This window comes from Xenopus laevis, chromosome 1L (genome assembly GCF_017654675.1).
Source record: "Xenopus laevis strain J_2021 chromosome 1L, Xenopus_laevis_v10.1, whole genome shotgun sequence".
In the NCBI taxonomy this organism is placed as follows: Eukaryota; Metazoa; Chordata; class Amphibia; order Anura; family Pipidae; genus Xenopus; species Xenopus laevis.
In genome coordinates, this window is record NC_054371.1 from 178,701,035 (window position 1) to 178,719,570 (window position 18,536).

Here is an 18,536-nt window from a genome sequence, read left to right on the forward strand (position 1 = left end):
AGTCAGAACACATGCAATCACATTTAGAAAGCACATTCAGTGCCTAAAGTCAAGGAAAGGGATTTCGATTTACAAGTGTCAGATCTGATTTCCATGAGCACAATGGCTTGGACTGAACCCACACAGAAAAGACTGGAGTGCATGAACATTATGAATAAAATAACACAAAGCATTTTCATTATATGCTATTGACCTTTACCATTCAGTTTGCAGCAATCTAGCATGGTAATTAATCCAAACCATTTATTAGCTTTCTTTATCAAGATCCTGTTTATGTACTGCAGGTATGGGACCAATTATTTAGATTGCATGGGACCTGGGGTTTTCCGTATCAGAGCTCTTTCCGTAAATTGGATCTCCATACCATAAGTTTACTAAAAATCATATGAACATTAAATAAACCCAATGCAATTGTTTTGACTCCAATAAGAATTAATTATGTCTTAGTTGGGACCAAGTAAAAGGTTACAGAAAAACAGGAAATCATTTTCAAAAATTTTATTTTATAAAAAAGGAATCTATGGTAGATAGCCTTTCCATAATTCAGAGCTTACTGGATAACAGGTTTCTGTATAATGGATCTCATACATGTATATCTTTTACACTGATTCCTTGGTGATGCCCAAAATTTCTGCATGGTTGTGGGTCCAACCCGAAGGCTGTTAGTGTGAGATTTGTGTTAATAATTGTCTCATTGTTGTTATTGTTCCTGAAAATAGCAATGATAGCTATAAATAGCTCTTTAAAATGTGTTTGTTAACGTCTGTAAATCTTGTTATGACTGCAGGAGGATGTACAGATTGAAAAGGGGAGCCCATATGTTGAACCAGAAAGTAGGGAATACAGCTAATAACCTTAACACCCACTGAGCTATACTTAGGAAAACTGAAAAAGCAAAAGGTTTCTTCTAAACCAAGACATCACTTGCCCATTATAAGCAATGCCTATAGAGAGCAGATCTGTCCTGAAACCTCTTAGTATTCATATCTCATCAGCCACAAAGCCCATTATCGTATTCTAAAGTCTTCTCAATCTGCAGAATTACCTTTCAGTATATAAGTGATTGTGTCTGCTGATATGATTAATAATTAATTCATAGCTTTATTTCTTGATAGCATTCACATTACTTTTGATGCATAGCTGGAACAACTCTGGGGAACAGCCATTAAAGTAACTTACAATTACAGACTCTATGAAGGGATTCCCTGGCTCCAGACATGTATCAGAGTGCGCTCCTTTCTTTAAGGCAGTGGCATGCAGAGAGATTTTGGATGTTTTTAGTATCCCAAACATGGAAATCCTAAAATCGCATGCATTAGCCCCTATGATAATAAAAAAAAAGCAGTGCCATGTTTTCAGGCAATATTCACCTGGAAGTTTTTTAAGGCAATTCTCACAGGTCCAGGCACAGGGGGATTATGAGCAGTCTGACAAAAAGACACTTCTGGTAACTTTAAGAGCCAAATTTTCATTTTTCTAAATGGAAATTTGTCTATTCTAGTGTAGAGAATCCAATTGCATGGACCCCCTGGACTAGGTTTGCCACCTGGCCAGTATTTTACTTTTAGGAAGGCCGGTATTTTTTTCCAGAAAAGGTGGCAACCCTACCCTGGACCTCCCCCAGTCAGGCCTGGATTTGTGGAGAGGCCACAAAGGCCCAGACCTAGGGCGGCAGAATCATAGGGGTGGCATGCTGCCCAGCCGCTTGTTGCGGAGCACTGGGGAAATGCAGTGCCTAGGGGCGCCCGAGCTGCAAATCTGTCCCTGCCTCCAGTGCTAAAAAATGTGTGTGTGTGGGTCAAACTGTGAGACGTATGTCTGGAGATTAATAGTTAGGACCACAATGTGGGTTTTACCTTTATGTTATATGGTGGCTTGTCAACTTTATGATCATAACTTTGTAACAAAAATCTCAGTTTCTGACTATATATGGTTAGCACAGATACTTAAAGGAGAAATATAGGATAAATTAAAAAAAAAACTCATTTTGTAGGCAATTATGAGTAATATATGTGTTGCTTCTACATGGTGCTGCAAAATTAAAATTATCTTTAAAAATAGCCCCTTTATTAGAGCTCCCTATAGATGTTTTTGAGGGGTGGGCGTGACCGAACGGTCCCTGCTAGAAGCACAGTAGGAGGGAGACAGCCAATCACAGCCCTGCAGTCACAAAAGCACAGACAGGCTTCAGTTCCCTATCAGGTCCTGCTAGCTGCTGATTGGTTCCTGTCTTAAGCTGGCCATAGTCGGAGCGATCCGATCGTACGAATCGTGGATTCATACGATTTTCAGACTTTGTGTGGAGAGTCTTGACATTTTTCGTCCGGCGGAGATCGGTCATTTGGTCGATCGGACAGGTTAGAAAATTTCTGTCGCCTGCCGATAATATCTATCGTACGATTGCTGTCAGAGGTAGAACATTGGCTGGTCTGTTACTACTTTATTTGATCGGAATGGTAAGACTTTGATCTGATTGGTTAGTGGCGGGTCGGGAGATCGGAAAGTCCGATCGTACGTTTATTCAGATCTTTGCGTGTATGGCCAGCTTTACAGTACAGTGAGCTGAGAGCCGCTACCTCCCTGCAGAGCCTGTGAATTCAGGGAGCAGGAAGAGGATCTGTTAGGGTTTTTGCAGAAATATTCAATAAATCAGCCTGAAACACTACTTTTTCAAGCACAATTCTTCTATATCTAAATGAGTATAATGCACTAGTAAGTTCTTATTTTTTACACTGAACGTCTCCTTTAATAACTAATGAAACAGAACCAGCGAATGTACATTGATCAAGTCACAAATGTAATCAGTGGAACACAGCAAATGACTTTATTTATTTTTTTTGAACGACAATAACCTTAGGGTAAAAAAAAAACTTGATTTGCATTCTTTGTGTTACCGGCGCTTTATTAAAAGCCAGACAATCCTTGTTATACGGGTTAATTAAACTGCGCATGCGCAGAGCTAGAATCTCCGGCTTTAGATGTTGGCCTTTATATAACAACTGTTGCTGCGGGTATTCCTAATGCTAAGTAAGCCGAATGCCGTCTTTCTGTCCGTACGAAGTGTTACTGGAACTACATCTGATTTTGATTTAGGCGGAACTATGTAGTTGTAGGAACTGTGTTTCTTTGTTCCGGTTCCTCAGACGGACACCTTTAGACGCTGCACTGCTCTCATGTTTACTATGTACGCCGTATAGCATATGGAGTTTGGGGGTTCAGTGTAGACTGTGCATTGGCTTCCAAGAAACGTACCATCTGATAGACATGCCTGGGATTGGTTGCGTGTATGGACAGGAGTTAAGCTGAGAGCCGGCAGCATTGGAATGGCACTAGACGCTTCACTGGAGGAGTTCCGCAGCAGCTGGATAAATGAGATCCACGGGGCTCCTACAGCGGCGGGGCGCTCAGACATCCGGAAACGGAGGCGCTCGGAGGAACTACCTGAGCCTGAAAAAGAACATGAAGAGGAGACGGCCTGGCGATACCTACCGGGCTCTCCTGCACGGAACAATGAAGAGGACCTGGGTAATCAGTACGTGGAACTTGCGGAGAAGCTGCTGGGAGACAAGCACAGGACTATAGAAAGTGCAGAAAGGACTGGCCCAGCACAGGCAGAGAGAACGGGAAGTCTGGTGGATCAGCTCATTGATGACCTTGTAAGTCAATAAGACACACCTGTGTGACACCAACACTCCATATAAACCCCAGAGAACATTTTGCCCAGTGTACTATATACTGTATATTGTAAAGTTATGTCAAAATGTATATTACATACATTATCTGCAACTATAAATGCCACTGACAGCAGAACCGTCTGTCCTGGCGCTTCTGAACTCCGTTTCACAGACAGGTCAAAAAGTGGGCAAAGCTGGCATTGCTACATTGTTGTCAGAGCTAGCAGTGCAGAAAGGAACACAGAAGAACCGCTTTAAATCACAATTAGATTCTTAAATAACTTAAAGGAATTGCTCAGTATAAAAATGAAAACTGGGTAAATAGGGTGTGCAAAAGAAACCAAAAAATGTAATGTGTAAAGGCTGGAGTGACTAGATGTCTAACATAATAGCCAGAACACTACTTTTCAGCTCTCTTGGTTTCCACTGATTGGTTACTGCCTGGTAACCAATCAGTGACTTGAGGGGGGGGACACATGAGTCATAACTGTTACTTATTAATCCAAGCTGAATGCTGAGGATCAATTGAAAGCTCACTGAACAGTTATGTCCCCTGCGCCCCCCCCTTCAAGTCGTTAACTAACTTGAGTTAGAGAGCTGAAAAGCAGGAAGTAGTGTACAGTTATGCTATATTAGTAACACGTTTTTCTATCTTACAAAGCCTATCTATTTAAGTTTACACTGAACTATTAAAACACAAGTCATATTCACTGGATGGTGCCTGTTTGTTATACCCTTGTGAATAAAACATGCATCAGCCCTAGGAAACTTTCCATCTGAGGGGGGGGGGGTGTTGCAGGTGATTTGTCATTGCCCCCTGAGCTACTACATATGTATCGAATATAAGTAATTAAAAAAAAAACAACTGGACTTGCTGAGTAATTATTGAAGACGTTTCACTACTCATCTGAGCAGCTTCTTCAGTTCAACTGACTTGTGTGGGACATTGTAACTTTTGTTCTGTCTGTGTCTCATTTAGGTAGAAGTACTGCAGTTAATTTTGCATCATTTTCTACACTAATTTTTAGTGGCAGGCCTAGGAGCTTTGGTACCCAGGCTAAAGGTGGCAAACTGTGTGCACTCCATGGTACTACCACACTCTTACGTGCTCTTAGTGGCAAACAGAAACCCTCACAGGAAGGAAAAAGGGAGAACATGAGCTGATATTGATAGATCATTAGATTTAGGCAATAAACCTGCAATAAACATTTTCTTGAGTTTTGCCCATCTATTGTCATAAATGTTTGCACCCTAGGGAAGCATTATTTTTCTAAAGCTCTACTGGTTTACTATGACAGCAGCCCGATCCATTGTTCCTTATAATCTGTGTAGGCCTCAAGAGCAAAATGTGTGTATCCAAAATGGTGGGTTGATTCAAGCAATAGAATGTGTAAAATATATATATGTGTGTTTATACAAATTATTATTTTTGCTGAATTCAAAACTTTCACTGGCACGGGTGATCGTGGTACAGTCCTTAATGAATTTGTAATATGTTAGTATCACAGTAACTGTGTTTCATAAAGCACAACCATCTTAAACATTCTTTGTACGTGCAATATATATTCCTATACTAGTATGGGATCCATTATAAGGAAACCAGTTATCCATATCTGATGGCAATCTCCCATAGGCTATATGTTAAACAAATAAAAAAAATATTTCCTTAAAGGGGTTGTTCACCTTCCAAACACTTTTTTCAATTCAGTTGTTTTTAGATTTTTCCCCAGAAATAAAGACTTTTTTCAATTACTTTCCATTATTTATTTTCTAAATTTTTTCCAAAATCGAAGTTTCGTGTTCTCTGGTGTTTGAATGTGGCAGCTCAGTAATTCAGGGGCAAACTCTAAACTGTTACAATTTTGCAACATTGAGTTGATACATTTCTCAGCAGCATCTCTGGAGTATTAGCAACAATTGTATCAATTCTAACAGCTGCCTGTAATGAAACTCAGGGATTCTGCTCAGCAGGGACAAAGATAAGAAATGTATCAACTAAATGTATCCATTCAGAACAGTTTACAGGGTCGACGACCCCCCCTCCCAGAGCTGCTTTAGAAAGAGAGAAATTACACTTTACACTTCAATATTAGAAAAACCGTCACACGCAGAAAATAGAAAGTCATTGGAAAAAGTCGTTATTTCTGGTGATCTACCTTGCACTTGATCTTATCCTTTAATAGACTTCTTACAGTCACAAGGAGCCCCACCTAGTGTCACTATTGTGTCACTCGGGTAATAAATCATTGTTAAATAGAAACAAAAATTTTTTTTTTCCGGAATTTGTGTCTTTATAAAAGTATCTAAAACAGGACCAGGACGGGACTCTGCCACAGTTACATTTATCGATCAAGTACATCCATTACATGTGCAGCTTAGCTATCATTTAGCAAATGTACCATATAAAACACACACACACTTCCAATCATGTGGGTGGGTAACAAAACTTCTAGGCCTGCACATCTGCATGTTTAACCCCCACATCACTACAATGTTTGTCTGTCCCTGTTTATTCCCTGCCCTTGTGGCTCATACTGTTGATACAATGTAAGACAAGGCAGTTGATTAACAGACCTGGCTTTGCTGGGGAACTAAGACTTTTACAACACTGTTTAAAAAGGAGCAGCCAGGAGTTAAGCAAATGCTGCTTTTTATAGCAATTATTTTTAATAACTTTAAAAGTTTTTTTTTTTAACAAATTTATAATTTCTTAGCAGCTTAGAATTGTTTTCTCTAATTAGACAAATTTTTAGGTTAGTAATTATATTTTTTTTGTGTCCCACAAATACTTCAGGGGACAGACAGTATATAAATTATGCCTATAGAAAAGAAAACCTGAAAGTGGCATATTAGTATAGGAGAAAAGGCTTTTTTTATGAATTAAAAGTACCACTGATGGTAAATAATGCTATAAACTTAATGATCTCATTTACTACAGCCTTCCAGGCTTTATTTCACAAAATATCCTTAAATGTGACTTTCAAGAGAGCCACATCATTATATAGAATGTAAAATTAATATTTTAATGTTTGCCTGTGTGTGCTTAATTGGCCTGGCAGCATGTAAGAGCCATTTAGCCAAACTGGGCAGCTATGAGTGAGGAGGCTCTATAATCGCCAAGTCTACAGGCTTTGATTACATAAATTAAGCAGTTAATTTGAGCCTAGTCCCATTTGCTTTCTTAAATGGATAGCAAACGTCTGTGCTGGGCTCAGCCTGCATGAGGAGCTTGCTTGCTGTGTTTAAATATCAGCTTATCACCTCCACCTCTTCCCCCCCTCAAAAACAACCCCACTACCACTGCCAAGCCATTTCCTCATTTCATGCTAATTTATGTGTCTGTGGTCGACCAGCCCTTTGTTTCAAACTAATCACAACCCATAAGGGCAACAGAGGAAATGGTGACGGCAGTCTACCAAGTTGGTGGCACTACAAATGTTTCCAGAAGCTGCCAGCTCCTTTGTGCTTGTCATAGATCTGGAAGTTTCAGTGCATTTAGATTAAAATGATTGTTATTAATATAGCTATTCAATATAATGATCCTTTTACATTTTACTAGTAAATATATAGTTGATGTCTTTTGGGCATGTAATGTCTGAATACTACACAAAGGCGAATGTCATTCCTAACCCTAATATTTATCTCTAACTGCTGCCAAGTCAATTGTGTACAGGAAAGTAATTCATATGCGTGGACCTAACTCCTCCAGATTTTTTGCTTTTATTGTAAACAGACATCATTTCAGGTATACACCATTTATTACCATTGATAACGATTATATATTTTAACTTTAATTGTTTGGAATCATACCTCTGAATATACAGTAAAATCTTATATTAAAAAGTATGGTCCATGAAGGTGAATTATCGAAGTCTAGGCTGTTAGATGAGCTCCCTAATCCTTAATTAAAGGTAAAGCTCTATGAGTGAGCAGACAAGTGGCATGATGGTTTTATAAACATAAGGCATGCTTTTTGGTTCCCCTTTATTATAAGAATTTAAATGTATTTATTGGAGAACTAAACCGTAAAAATTAATATGGCTATAAATGCCATATTTCAAATATTGAACTTTGTGAGCCAGCCTAAAGGTTCAGCATCTCTATATTAGACATGATTCGGATCTTCAAAGTTGTAAGAGGAGTTTTCCATCTTGGATTCTGTTAGGAGTGTCTGTGACACGGACATGCTCAGTGTGATTTGAGAAGCTAAGCTTAGGGGCTGTCACAAATCATCAAGCAGAAAATGAGGTTTGCCTGTCACATAAGATGATTCTACAGGTCTGATTATTAAATTAGGGTTGCACTGAATCCACTAATTTGTGATTCGTCCAAATCCCAAACTCAATTTGATCCCTACTTTGCATATGCAAATTAGTGCCAAAGAGGACCGCATGTGCAGTGCGTGGTTAAAAAAATCTCCTTTTTGTGTGATGAAAAGTAATGATTTTAAGGATTCAGTTCAGTCATGCACTTGGATTCGGCCTTATTCTGCTGAAAAAGGATGAATCCCGAACCAAATCCTGTATTCAGTGCATCACTAATTCTGATGTTCATTATGTTGGTTCTAATCTTGCCTGTACCAATAATCTGAATTATTACTAACAGCCTTTTGACATTTATATTATATATACCAGGTATGGCACCAGAATGCTCAAGACTTTGGGTTTTCCAGATAACAGATCTTTCTGTAATTTAGATTGTCATACCTCAAGTCTACTAGAAAATCATATAAACATTAAATAAACCAAATAGGCTGGTTTTGCTTCCAATAAGTATTAATTATGTCTTAGTTGGATCAAAGTACTGTTTTATTAATACAGAGAAAAAGGAAATTATTTAAAAAAAAATTTGATTATTTAAATAAACTGCAGTTTATGGGAGATGGTCTTCCAGTAATTTGGAGCTTCCTGTATAATGGCTTTCCGGATAAACATAAAAATTTGAGTTTAACTTCTTTAGTTAAGCTTTAGTTCTCCTTTAATTTCTATGCTTATAATTTTATAGGACACTACAGGTTTGAAGTATCATGAATCTTACATAAACTTGTGCAGTGCAACCCATACGTCTGTCTGGATATAAAAAGAAGTTAAACAGCATTTTTTATGTTTCAGAGCTATAATTTTTTTTCAGTTCAAATGTAGGTGTCAGTGGTGAGCAGGAGCCTAGCAACAGAATTCTAAGAGGGCTGGATTGCAGATGTAAGAAAGACCTGACATAGGAATATTGAAGTAATCCATAGGGTTGAGAGAAAGAGCTTGCATTTCTGTTGGCAGGGAAATGTCTGTATTAATAAAATGACATTCCTCCAATCAGCTTTGTTTTCCGTTACTAGCATGATGCAGTCACCGGAGCAGTCGTGCCCATTTCACCCTCGGCATTCTATAAATCCAGTCTGCAGTTTTAGTGTTCAGTGTCACCCTTTCCATAACGTGCCTGCCTTGATAACATATTGGTTTTTTAGTTAAATAACTTATCTACACTTTATGCATATGGATGCCAGTGGGCTGAATTAATTGTCATACAATATGGATTCTTAACCTATGGGTCGGTACCCAGAAAGAGCGCCACGATCTATGTAGGGTGGGTCTCTGCAGTGCTTTTAAAATAGTAATGGTACTGAGTTTTGATTTAGATTCTGATTTAAATATTAGGTCATACAGGGGATTACAATGCTTCAGTTGGGTCTTTCGAGACAAAGTTTAAAAGGGACCCGTCACTGAAAAAAATTATTCAAAATCCTATTTTATGACATTAGTCAAGTAAAGTTAACTTTATAAATTATATGAATCTTTCTTCCTTCAGTCTGGGATTTCAAAATTATAGCAAGCAGGCAGCAGCCATTTTGTGGACACTGTTATTAAGGCAAAGCCTTACATTATCTCAGAATCTTGTTTGTGCACCAGAATGGGGGACCTGATGTCCATCCCCATGTACTGGTTACACAATTAAATGGTAAAGAGAGTGGGGGAATGTGTGGAGAGTAGTGATATCTAGGAAGTACTGAATGGAAAGTGGAAAGTGAAAGTAATTGTCTGCCCCACCTCTATGCCCAGGGTATAGAGGAGTGGCAGACAATATTTGGTTGACAGCTGAGATTTTTAAATGAGCTTACAACATCTATGAATGCTTTAATAAAAAGCATAATTTGAAAAGGACTTTTCTTATTCAGATTTTTTGTGTCTGTGTGACAGGTCCACTTTAAACACTCTGCCCTATAAGAATGCAGATACTACCTTACAGTCAAAAAAAAAACCCCTTCAGATGTAATCCCCAGTGTCTCATACAGTGCAATTGAAACTTTTTATCCGGGCATAATGTGCCTGGTCATTCTAGTTTTATACTAATGTCTGATCATATGTGGCTTTCCTGTTCTTTACTTATTCACACCAGTGGTCCTTCTGACATAGAAGAATATAGTCCACTTTCTTTTTAACTGCTCCTCTATCATAACTATCTTACAGAGACATGTGTGGGTCTAATATGTGGGTGACCTCTGTGAAACCAGAAGTGATGTCAGAGGGGGAATCTCTGAGAGAGAGGACCCATTACCTGCCCACTACAGAAGATATCTAGTGTGCTGCACGACTTAATTCACCAGTGTTCCCTGAACATGTCAATATAGGCAAGACAGTGTGGCAATGCCTTTTCCAAGTATTTTTTGGTCCAGTCCATTTTTGAGTGTTCTCCCAGGAAATATATTTCCTGTGTACAGGGAAAAAGAATTTGCCTCAAAGCCCTGCCCCAGGGCAAAAAGAAAATGTTTTTTGTATTTGATCCTCAAAACAGTATGCGGTAAATCCTGCTGTCTTCTGTAAAACATTTTCTAATAGGGGCAGGATTTTAGGTGGAGCATATACTGTATAAAATACTGGGCAGTGCACTTGGATAAAAGGGGCGGGGGGAGAATACTGTCATTGATGTAGGGTTCTTTTGAAAAACCACTGTATTCTGCAGAGCTTTTCTGTTCTCTGCAATGTAAATATGTGCCGATAGCCCAATTGCTGCACAATGCTTACACAGCAGTTTGTTTGTTTAAATTATATTCAGATTTCTTAAGAAAATGCACAGGTATGTGACCTGTTATCCAGAATGCTCTGGTCCCAGGTTTTTTTTTTGAACAAGGGTAGAACTACACGGTGCGCTTCCGTGCGTTCCGACGCAATGAGAAGACGTCGTCAGATGCGTTTAATCTCATGTAAGTAATACAAAGTCGCACATAGAAGCTGATTGCATCCAATACGACACAACTGTCAGATGCGAACGCAGCATGTTGCGACAGCTAACAGTCGTGTCAGATGCAATCCACTTGTGCGTGCAACATCTGTATTACTTACATTAGATTCGGTGCATCTGATGTGACGCATGAGTTTCCTCTCATCGTGTCGAAACACACTGAAGCGCACCGTGTAGTTCTAACCTAAGAGTTCTTTCCATAGTTTGGAGCTCTACTAAAAAAAATCTTTTAAGCATTAATTAAACCCAGTAAGGTTTCTTTGCCTTCAATAAAGATTGATTATATCTTGTATCTAGTACAATGTACTAATTTATTATTGGAGAGAAAAATTTGTTTGTTTTTTTTAAAAAAAAAATGTGAATGATTTGATTAAAATGGATTCCGGTAGATGGCTTTCCCCTAAATTGGAGCTTTATGGATAACTGATCACATACCTATACCGAAAATTGTATAGTATTTTTCTTCATCTAAGCCACAGTCTCTTAGAAATGTGCTATTACAGCAGATCGGGATGTTCTCAGACCGCTGATCTTTTCTATTGCCTTTCAGAATGAAATCAACGAGATCCCGTTTTTTGATATACAACTTCCATATGAAATCGCTTTGCAGATATTCAAGTACTTGGATAGAAAAGACCTTGGAAGATGTGCTCAGGTATAATTGTCTGAATTTGACTGTAACTACTGTTACTATTGTATCTACATGATGTCACATTTGTGTGTGTGTTTGTGAAGATGTAAATTAAGATTTTACAACTTCTTTGTTGAAACCCTTTCTTTGCTGTCCAAAATATGGTTATTCCTATGACTGGATCATATTATCTTTGGTTAAAACTGTGGGTGGAAATCTTCCACAGGATAAGCTTCATCACAAGTAGCACAGCAGCTTATTGACTTATACACTAAATTAATGTTTAATGCCCTTTAGTAAAACTTAGCTATATACATATAAAGGACGTTCAAAATAATTATGTTGATGAAGTAAATGGTATATACTGCATGCTCTGTGTTTAAACCTTAAGTATTTATTACTGTATTTATGGCTGCCCCTATACCATCCCTGACAAAATGAACATTAACAAAATTCAAGATCCAATGAATATAGAATTTCAAAGTAATTTATTAATAGTAATTTAGTGAAGCTTCATCAGCCATAGAAATAAGAGTACCAGGTACATTAAAGTTACAAGCTGAATTAACCTCAGAGTTTTAGAAGCAAAACAGGGCTTTTCACCTGTATCTTATTCAATAAAACACAGTTATTATTATTAACATGTATTTATATGGTTCTGTATTTCCACCTGTATTGCAGAAATTACATCTCTACTTGGCAAAATAAAATACATTTTTTAAGTTAATAGGAAATCCTTGATCTTTCAGACCTAGACAAACACTATTTGAGAATATGTTGAGGGCTAAATGTGGCTGAAAATTGAACAAAACGATTTTTAGATGCAGCAACTCATTTGGCACACGTTTAAGGGATTGGTGCTGGTTTACACACGGATTGCACAGAATAGCAAAATGACCACTTTTCAATCAAATTCAAACTAAATCTTGTTACCGTAGTTGCATATTTGAGAACTTACATTTTGATAGAGTCAGCCATACAATACAGCAGTGGGAACTATTGTCTGGAAAGCTTGGAACCTGGGTGGTTTCCTGTACTCTAGATAGCCATACCAAAACAAAGAAAATATGCTATATTGGTTAATGGGAGTAACGAGGCAGGACTGTATAAAGGAAAATTTTGTACTGTAACAGACTTGTTTGTATCTGTAGAAATAATAATATTTCCATATTGGTTACTCAGTCAATATATTGTTAGATTAAAGTTTTATTTTTTTTAATAAAATATAATTTCTTCCCTTTTTAAAAAAATATTATCTTAAATGTTAAAAAGAACTACAGGCAGCTGCATCAGTCAATATACACTGTGAAAACATGAATATAATACCCTAGCAAAGTTGCAGAATTAGACGTTCAGTCTGTGCACTGTTTTTTTGTTTTTTTTTTTATTCTGCTAGGATATTTTGATTAAAAAAACAGATAAGAACCTCCTAATGACATTCGCATTTTTATTTTCAGTTTTTTTGTGTTTGCTTTTTGTTTTTATGTGCACTGAGAGCAGACAGTGCTTCTGTTCAGCTGAATGGCCCGCTGCTTTTTAAGTGTTTACTACAAGAGCTTTCAGATGAACCGGGCCTTGGGAGCCCAGAAGGACTGGGCCAGTTTTAAGGAGTTGGCACCGTAAACTGTACCAGTGGCCTTGGAGGGGACCTGCTTGTTAGCTCAGCTCTCGCCAAATTTTCCTCTCGGAAAACAGCAAAGCGGAAAGATGGCAGGGATTCTTTTCAGGCTTAATCACACTTCAGTCCTCACACCCAGCAAAGTTGCATCCGCTTCTTTTTTCTCAATTCTTTTCTTCCTCCCCTGTGCTTATGTGGCATCACTTTGCTGCCTAATCTGAAGCTAGCCTGCTTAAAGTAACCAGTTGTCAGCACATATTTCTCAGGTTATGGTGCACAAATAGGTATGACACTTTCCTCTAGGCAAAGTAAACCTACGGAGATGGAAAAATCATGAACTGCTATAATTTAATGAGTGTTCCGACACCATCTGTCTATATTTAATGACTGCAAATGTTTTGGATAGGTTTTTTTCTTCATGTATAATTTATATTCCTTCATAACTAAACAAGGCAGTTCTGCCATGGAAGTTTGTTCCTTCTATAGAATGCAATTTTTTTTTTACTATCAGTGCTACCTGCATTGTAACATATGCTAAGTAAATCAGTTTACTGCCTCTCTTTTATCAGGTAAAGGTATTCTATTCTGGTGCCTTAAGCCAGGGGTTCAAAACCCTTTTTACATGTGAGCCACACTAAAATGTAAAAAGAGTTGAGTATCAAGACAAAGAAAATAAAAGTTCCTGGGTTGCCAAATATGCAATGTGATTGGCTATTTCTTTGCTCTATGTGGACTGGCAGCCTACAGAAGGCTCTGTTTGGCAGTACATCTGGTTCTTTCCTCCAAGGCTGCAATTCAAAAATAAGCACCTGCTTTGGGGCCACTGAGAGCAACATTTAAGGGGCTGGGAAGCAACATGTTGCTCGTGAGCCATTGGTTGGGGATCACTGTCTTAAGCTGTCCAAACATGGGGGGATTTAAGTTGCTTATTTGGCAGTATCTTCTTTTCTGTCCGTGCATGGGCCATTTCCGATGGCCTCCCCAACTGTTATCTGGCTGAAAACCAGGCAGGTTTGAAAAATCCCATTGGCAACAACCACATTGGCACATTGATATGTTCCTCTTCTGATGGTCCTGCAGAAGCCTTATGAGCCAATCATTAGCCTGGGGGCCAAATGATCAGATCAGCCCTATTTGGTCCAGTATGTAGATGGCCACATTTGGTGACCTTGACAAAAGAGCAGGTCTTTTATATGGCCAGCACAAGATTCCCTTTTAAAGGGCTTTGCCAATGTATGTGACTTCAGTTACTTAAGATGAGCCATAATATACCTGCATGTGTGAAAGCACAACAGCCTGTGTACGAGGATTGCCTCATATAACCTGTTTCATATTGAGTTTTTGTTAAAGTTTAATGCTGTTCCCTGCTGATCTTCTTCAAAGAGAATAAAAGAGCAAGAGATTATTAGCATGGATCAAGCTAAACATATTTTGTACAGTCTCACAGTAGAACAAACTGTTGCCTTATTTATTATGGTCTGGTCTTATGAGAGCCACCGTGTAATGGAACGACCTTTTGGATTACCTGGGTCAGCACATTTCCTCTCCCCAGTAAGGCACTGTATACCTCTAGATACACATTTTGTTCAACCTGAGCAAAACAAATAGGACTTTTATCGAAAATGTATTCTGCATGTTAGAAAACACTTCGGTAATGGGGAGAGGTTGCTTAAAAACAATAAACTCTGTATAAAAAAGCCCTTCTTTTTCCCTAGACGCATACCGTGTCTCTGACTTACAACTAAAGAAGTTTTTTTTATACAGGAGGTTAACTAGGACAGGTATTTTGATTATCTGCCTCTTCTCTTTTCCAAAACTGTTAATAACCAGGAAGTTGAGAAATTACACTAATCAATTTAGTGATAGAAATAACAAAAATCATAGATGCCTTTTGTTTTAATTTATCCCAAGTCCTATTCATTGAAGGTAAATAACACAGCCGGAGACTGAGTGCAAAAGCCTGCTGCATTAAAGGAACAGTGACACAAAAACATTAATTAATATATATAATGTTTGCTTCAGAAACTCTACTATAGTAGGCACAAGTTAAATAACAGATTAGCCCTGTTGTCTGCTAAGTAATCTGCTAAGTAACCTGAGCCTTTTCTCCTTTAAATGATTGCCCTCCTTGCTGCACAGTAGCTTGTAGTGTTTCAGATGCAAACAAACCAGTTTTACCAGTGCAGGGTAACGGTCCCTTATACTTTACTTTAAATCACTATGTTTTTGTTGTCCTTTAAACAGGGTTATGTTTCTTCAATACCAACATTTGCACCAGATCTACAACCTATAAGGTCTATTCATCTAGTAGTATTTACTGTTAACCTGCCTGAAAGCAAACATCTGATTGGTTGCTATGATTTATTGTACATCGTGTAAAGTTTGCCACGTTTAACGGTAATTATTGCTGAGAGCAGTTGTGGGAATATCGGCAACAGAGCAACACAAAGACAACAGTTGAAAGGAGAATAAGCAAAGTTTAAATTCTTTGTAGTATTTTCGAAGCCACAGGCATGCATTTCCTATTTTTTCATTTGTAGTGGCCAATGCAGATATGAATCGCTGAAGATCTTGTAATTGGTGGTTTCTATATACAGAACATTAACACTCACCGATTGCTTCTGTTATTTAGCATCCTTTTACCTGATGGTTATTAAAGAAAGCTTTTAGGATTACATTAGTTTATGTCTGAAAGGAAAGAAGAAAAATAAAATCTCTGTCTGTTGTGTTTAATGAAGCCTCGTCTGAACCTAAAACTTCTCCGTGCTGCTAAAGCTGACAGCGTGCCAAGGGCTTTTTTTTTTCATACACTATACAAACTAAGTCTCAGTGGTGCCATGGACTGAAATGCTGGAGAGGTTTTTATTAGAGGTTTCATACAGCTGAGCCTCATTCTGTAAGGCTGTTACTGGGCAGCTCGCTGCCAATTCTTGTGCATTAAGTTATAACCAAGACACGTCAGGGTTTTGCTGGTTAACTGTTTTCTTTCAGCTTCTCGGAAAGATTAGGTAATGGTTATCAAGCCCCTTCCCCCTCGGGATTAATTCTCTTAATTGAAAATCCATGCAAGATATGAGCTACAATAATGTTTATTTCTTGCCTGTAAATAGCCATTTGCTATAAGATCCTCACAAGCCAAACTGTAAGTGCGAAACTTTTTGTGTAACCTAGCATTACTTCATTCCTAATTTGCACTTCTGTCAAATTGGGTTGCTCATCTGCAAGGGTTAAACACTGTATGAATTAGCACAGGTTGAATCAATGACCATTTTTAGGTCACATAGTTTTTTTTGGGCTGAAAAGAATCCACCAAATACAACCCCTCCAAATGACCCCATTGCTACTTTCCTTTAATACATTTTTTTTTTTGTAATAAAACTAGAGGTATGCAGTCCAGCAACAATGTGATAGTGGGAGCACTTACCGGTACAAAGCCAGGCTTCTGTGTGCTGCAACGTCCAAACCAGTATCCCAAACGGCAATCCAAGGCAGAATCAATGTAGAGAAACGGAGCACCGCAGAGCCAGAATAATAGGTTAAAAATTTTTATTATAAATTCATTAAAAATTACAGCAGCATATCTGCTATAGGGGCTGCCCGCTTAACGCGTTTCGTGGCTCACTGCCACTTCATCAGAACATTTTTTTTCTACATGTTATGTCACATAATTATTAATTGAGGGTATTTATACCTGGTAATTGGTAATATTACAGTGAATTATCAACTACTATACTGTAAGATGGAAGTGATTGTAGGTGTTTATGGTCATAAAACTAGCTACTGCAACGTTATTCTATGTATTAAAAGCAAATGTACCAACTGTGTGCTTGTACAAGCTGACAATATTTCAAGCTCTTTTGTTTTTGAACTGTATTCAAGAAGCAGCTTTGAGTTCTCTTGAGCAAGTCACTTAATCCTTTTGTTTCCTGGACTAGAACAAAGGCTGTACACTCTTTGGAACACAAAGCTAAATCCTATGATTTACAGCATTCATCTTTTATGTCAGAAGAATAAAGTCAAATGCATTTAATTATATAGCTGGCACAGTTGTCTGATAATTCTTTTATCAACAGGTGAGCAAGTCTTGGAGAGTGCTTGCAGAAGATGAGTTACTCTGGTACGATATTGGCCGATCAGAAGGGTACCTTACTGAAAGCAACCTTACAGCTGGCACCTCTTGGAAAGAAGCTCTGAAACAAAGGCGCACTAATGAGAGCATGCTAAGAGCAAACTGGAAGGTACAAAGACCCAAATCTATGCATTATATTTTGTATTCAGGTTACTTTGCATCTCATTAATTAGAAAGGAAAGCATGCGATCTTCCACCTAGCCCTACTTGGCCCTACTTATACTATACTTAATTTTCTACATTTACATTTTTACCTAAATTAAAGCTTTGGTTTATCAGACCCCCATGACCCCCAGTCATGTGACTTGTGCTCTGATAAACTTCAGTCACTCTTTACAGAAAGTTGGAGTGATATCACCTCCCTTTCTCTCCCAGCAGCCTAACAGAACAATGGGAAGGTAACCCCCTGCTCCCTAACACAAGATAACAGCTGCCTGGTAGATCTAAAGGTCCCCGTAAGCTGGCCACAGATGCAAAGATCCGATCGTTGGAATCCTCGAGCGATCGGACATCCCCCATCTCCCGACCTGCCACCAACCATTCAGATCAAATAAAGTAGTAAAAGAACAGATCAGCCGATGTTCTGCCCCTGACAGCAATTGTACGAAAGTTATGTCCGACAAAGCTAGTGACAGTCTTCCACTGAAAATCGTACGATCGGCAATATATGCAGAGATATTATCGGCAGCCGACAGAAATTTCGACCAAATGGCCGATCTCCGCAGGACGAAAAATGTTGGGACTCGACACCCGGTCCAAAAATCGTATGAATCCTCGATTCGTATGATCCGATATTTGCGTCTATAGCCAGCTATAGACTCAAAGATTTTTCTCTGCCGAACGACCAATTTTAGCAAAGTCCGAGCAATCTGTCAAATTATCGTGAAGTTAGTGGATTCGAACGATCGTACAAATCTTTATCGGTCCCAGTGCAATCTATCTATGTTTGCAGGGCCAAGCAGGCAGCAACCCTTCAGTTTTGCTGGCAATATCGCCTGAATGGTCTTTTTAGTTGATGGACACATCGTACATTAAACGATCATTTCGAGATAATCATGGTCTCATGATAACGATTGGATCTTTTAAAAATCTTTTCATCTATGGCCAGCTTAAAAACAACACTCTAGTAAAATCCAGGTCCCACTGCGATACATTCAGTTGCATTGAGTAGGAGAAACAACAGCCTGCCAGAAAGCAGTTCCATTCCAAAGTGCTGGTTCTTTCTGAAAGCACATGACCTGGCAAAATGAC

At 38.5% G+C, this 18,536-nt stretch overlaps 1 protein-coding gene across 1 annotated transcript in view; it reads left to right on the top strand.

Moving 5' to 3' along the window:
- The first annotated feature begins 3,218 nt into the window (after window positions 1-3,218).
- The window catches only part of fbxw8.L (F-box and WD repeat domain containing 8 L homeolog), a 53,518-nt gene continuing 38,200 nt past the window's right edge, over window positions 3,219-18,536 (top strand). Inside the window, 3 exon segments of the mRNA NM_001092209.1 lie at window positions 3,219-3,656; window positions 11,458-11,562; window positions 17,230-17,394. Of these exon segments, the coding sequence (NP_001085678.1) occupies window positions 3,324-3,656; window positions 11,458-11,562; window positions 17,230-17,394 (603 nt within the window). The 5' untranslated portion in view covers window positions 3,219-3,323.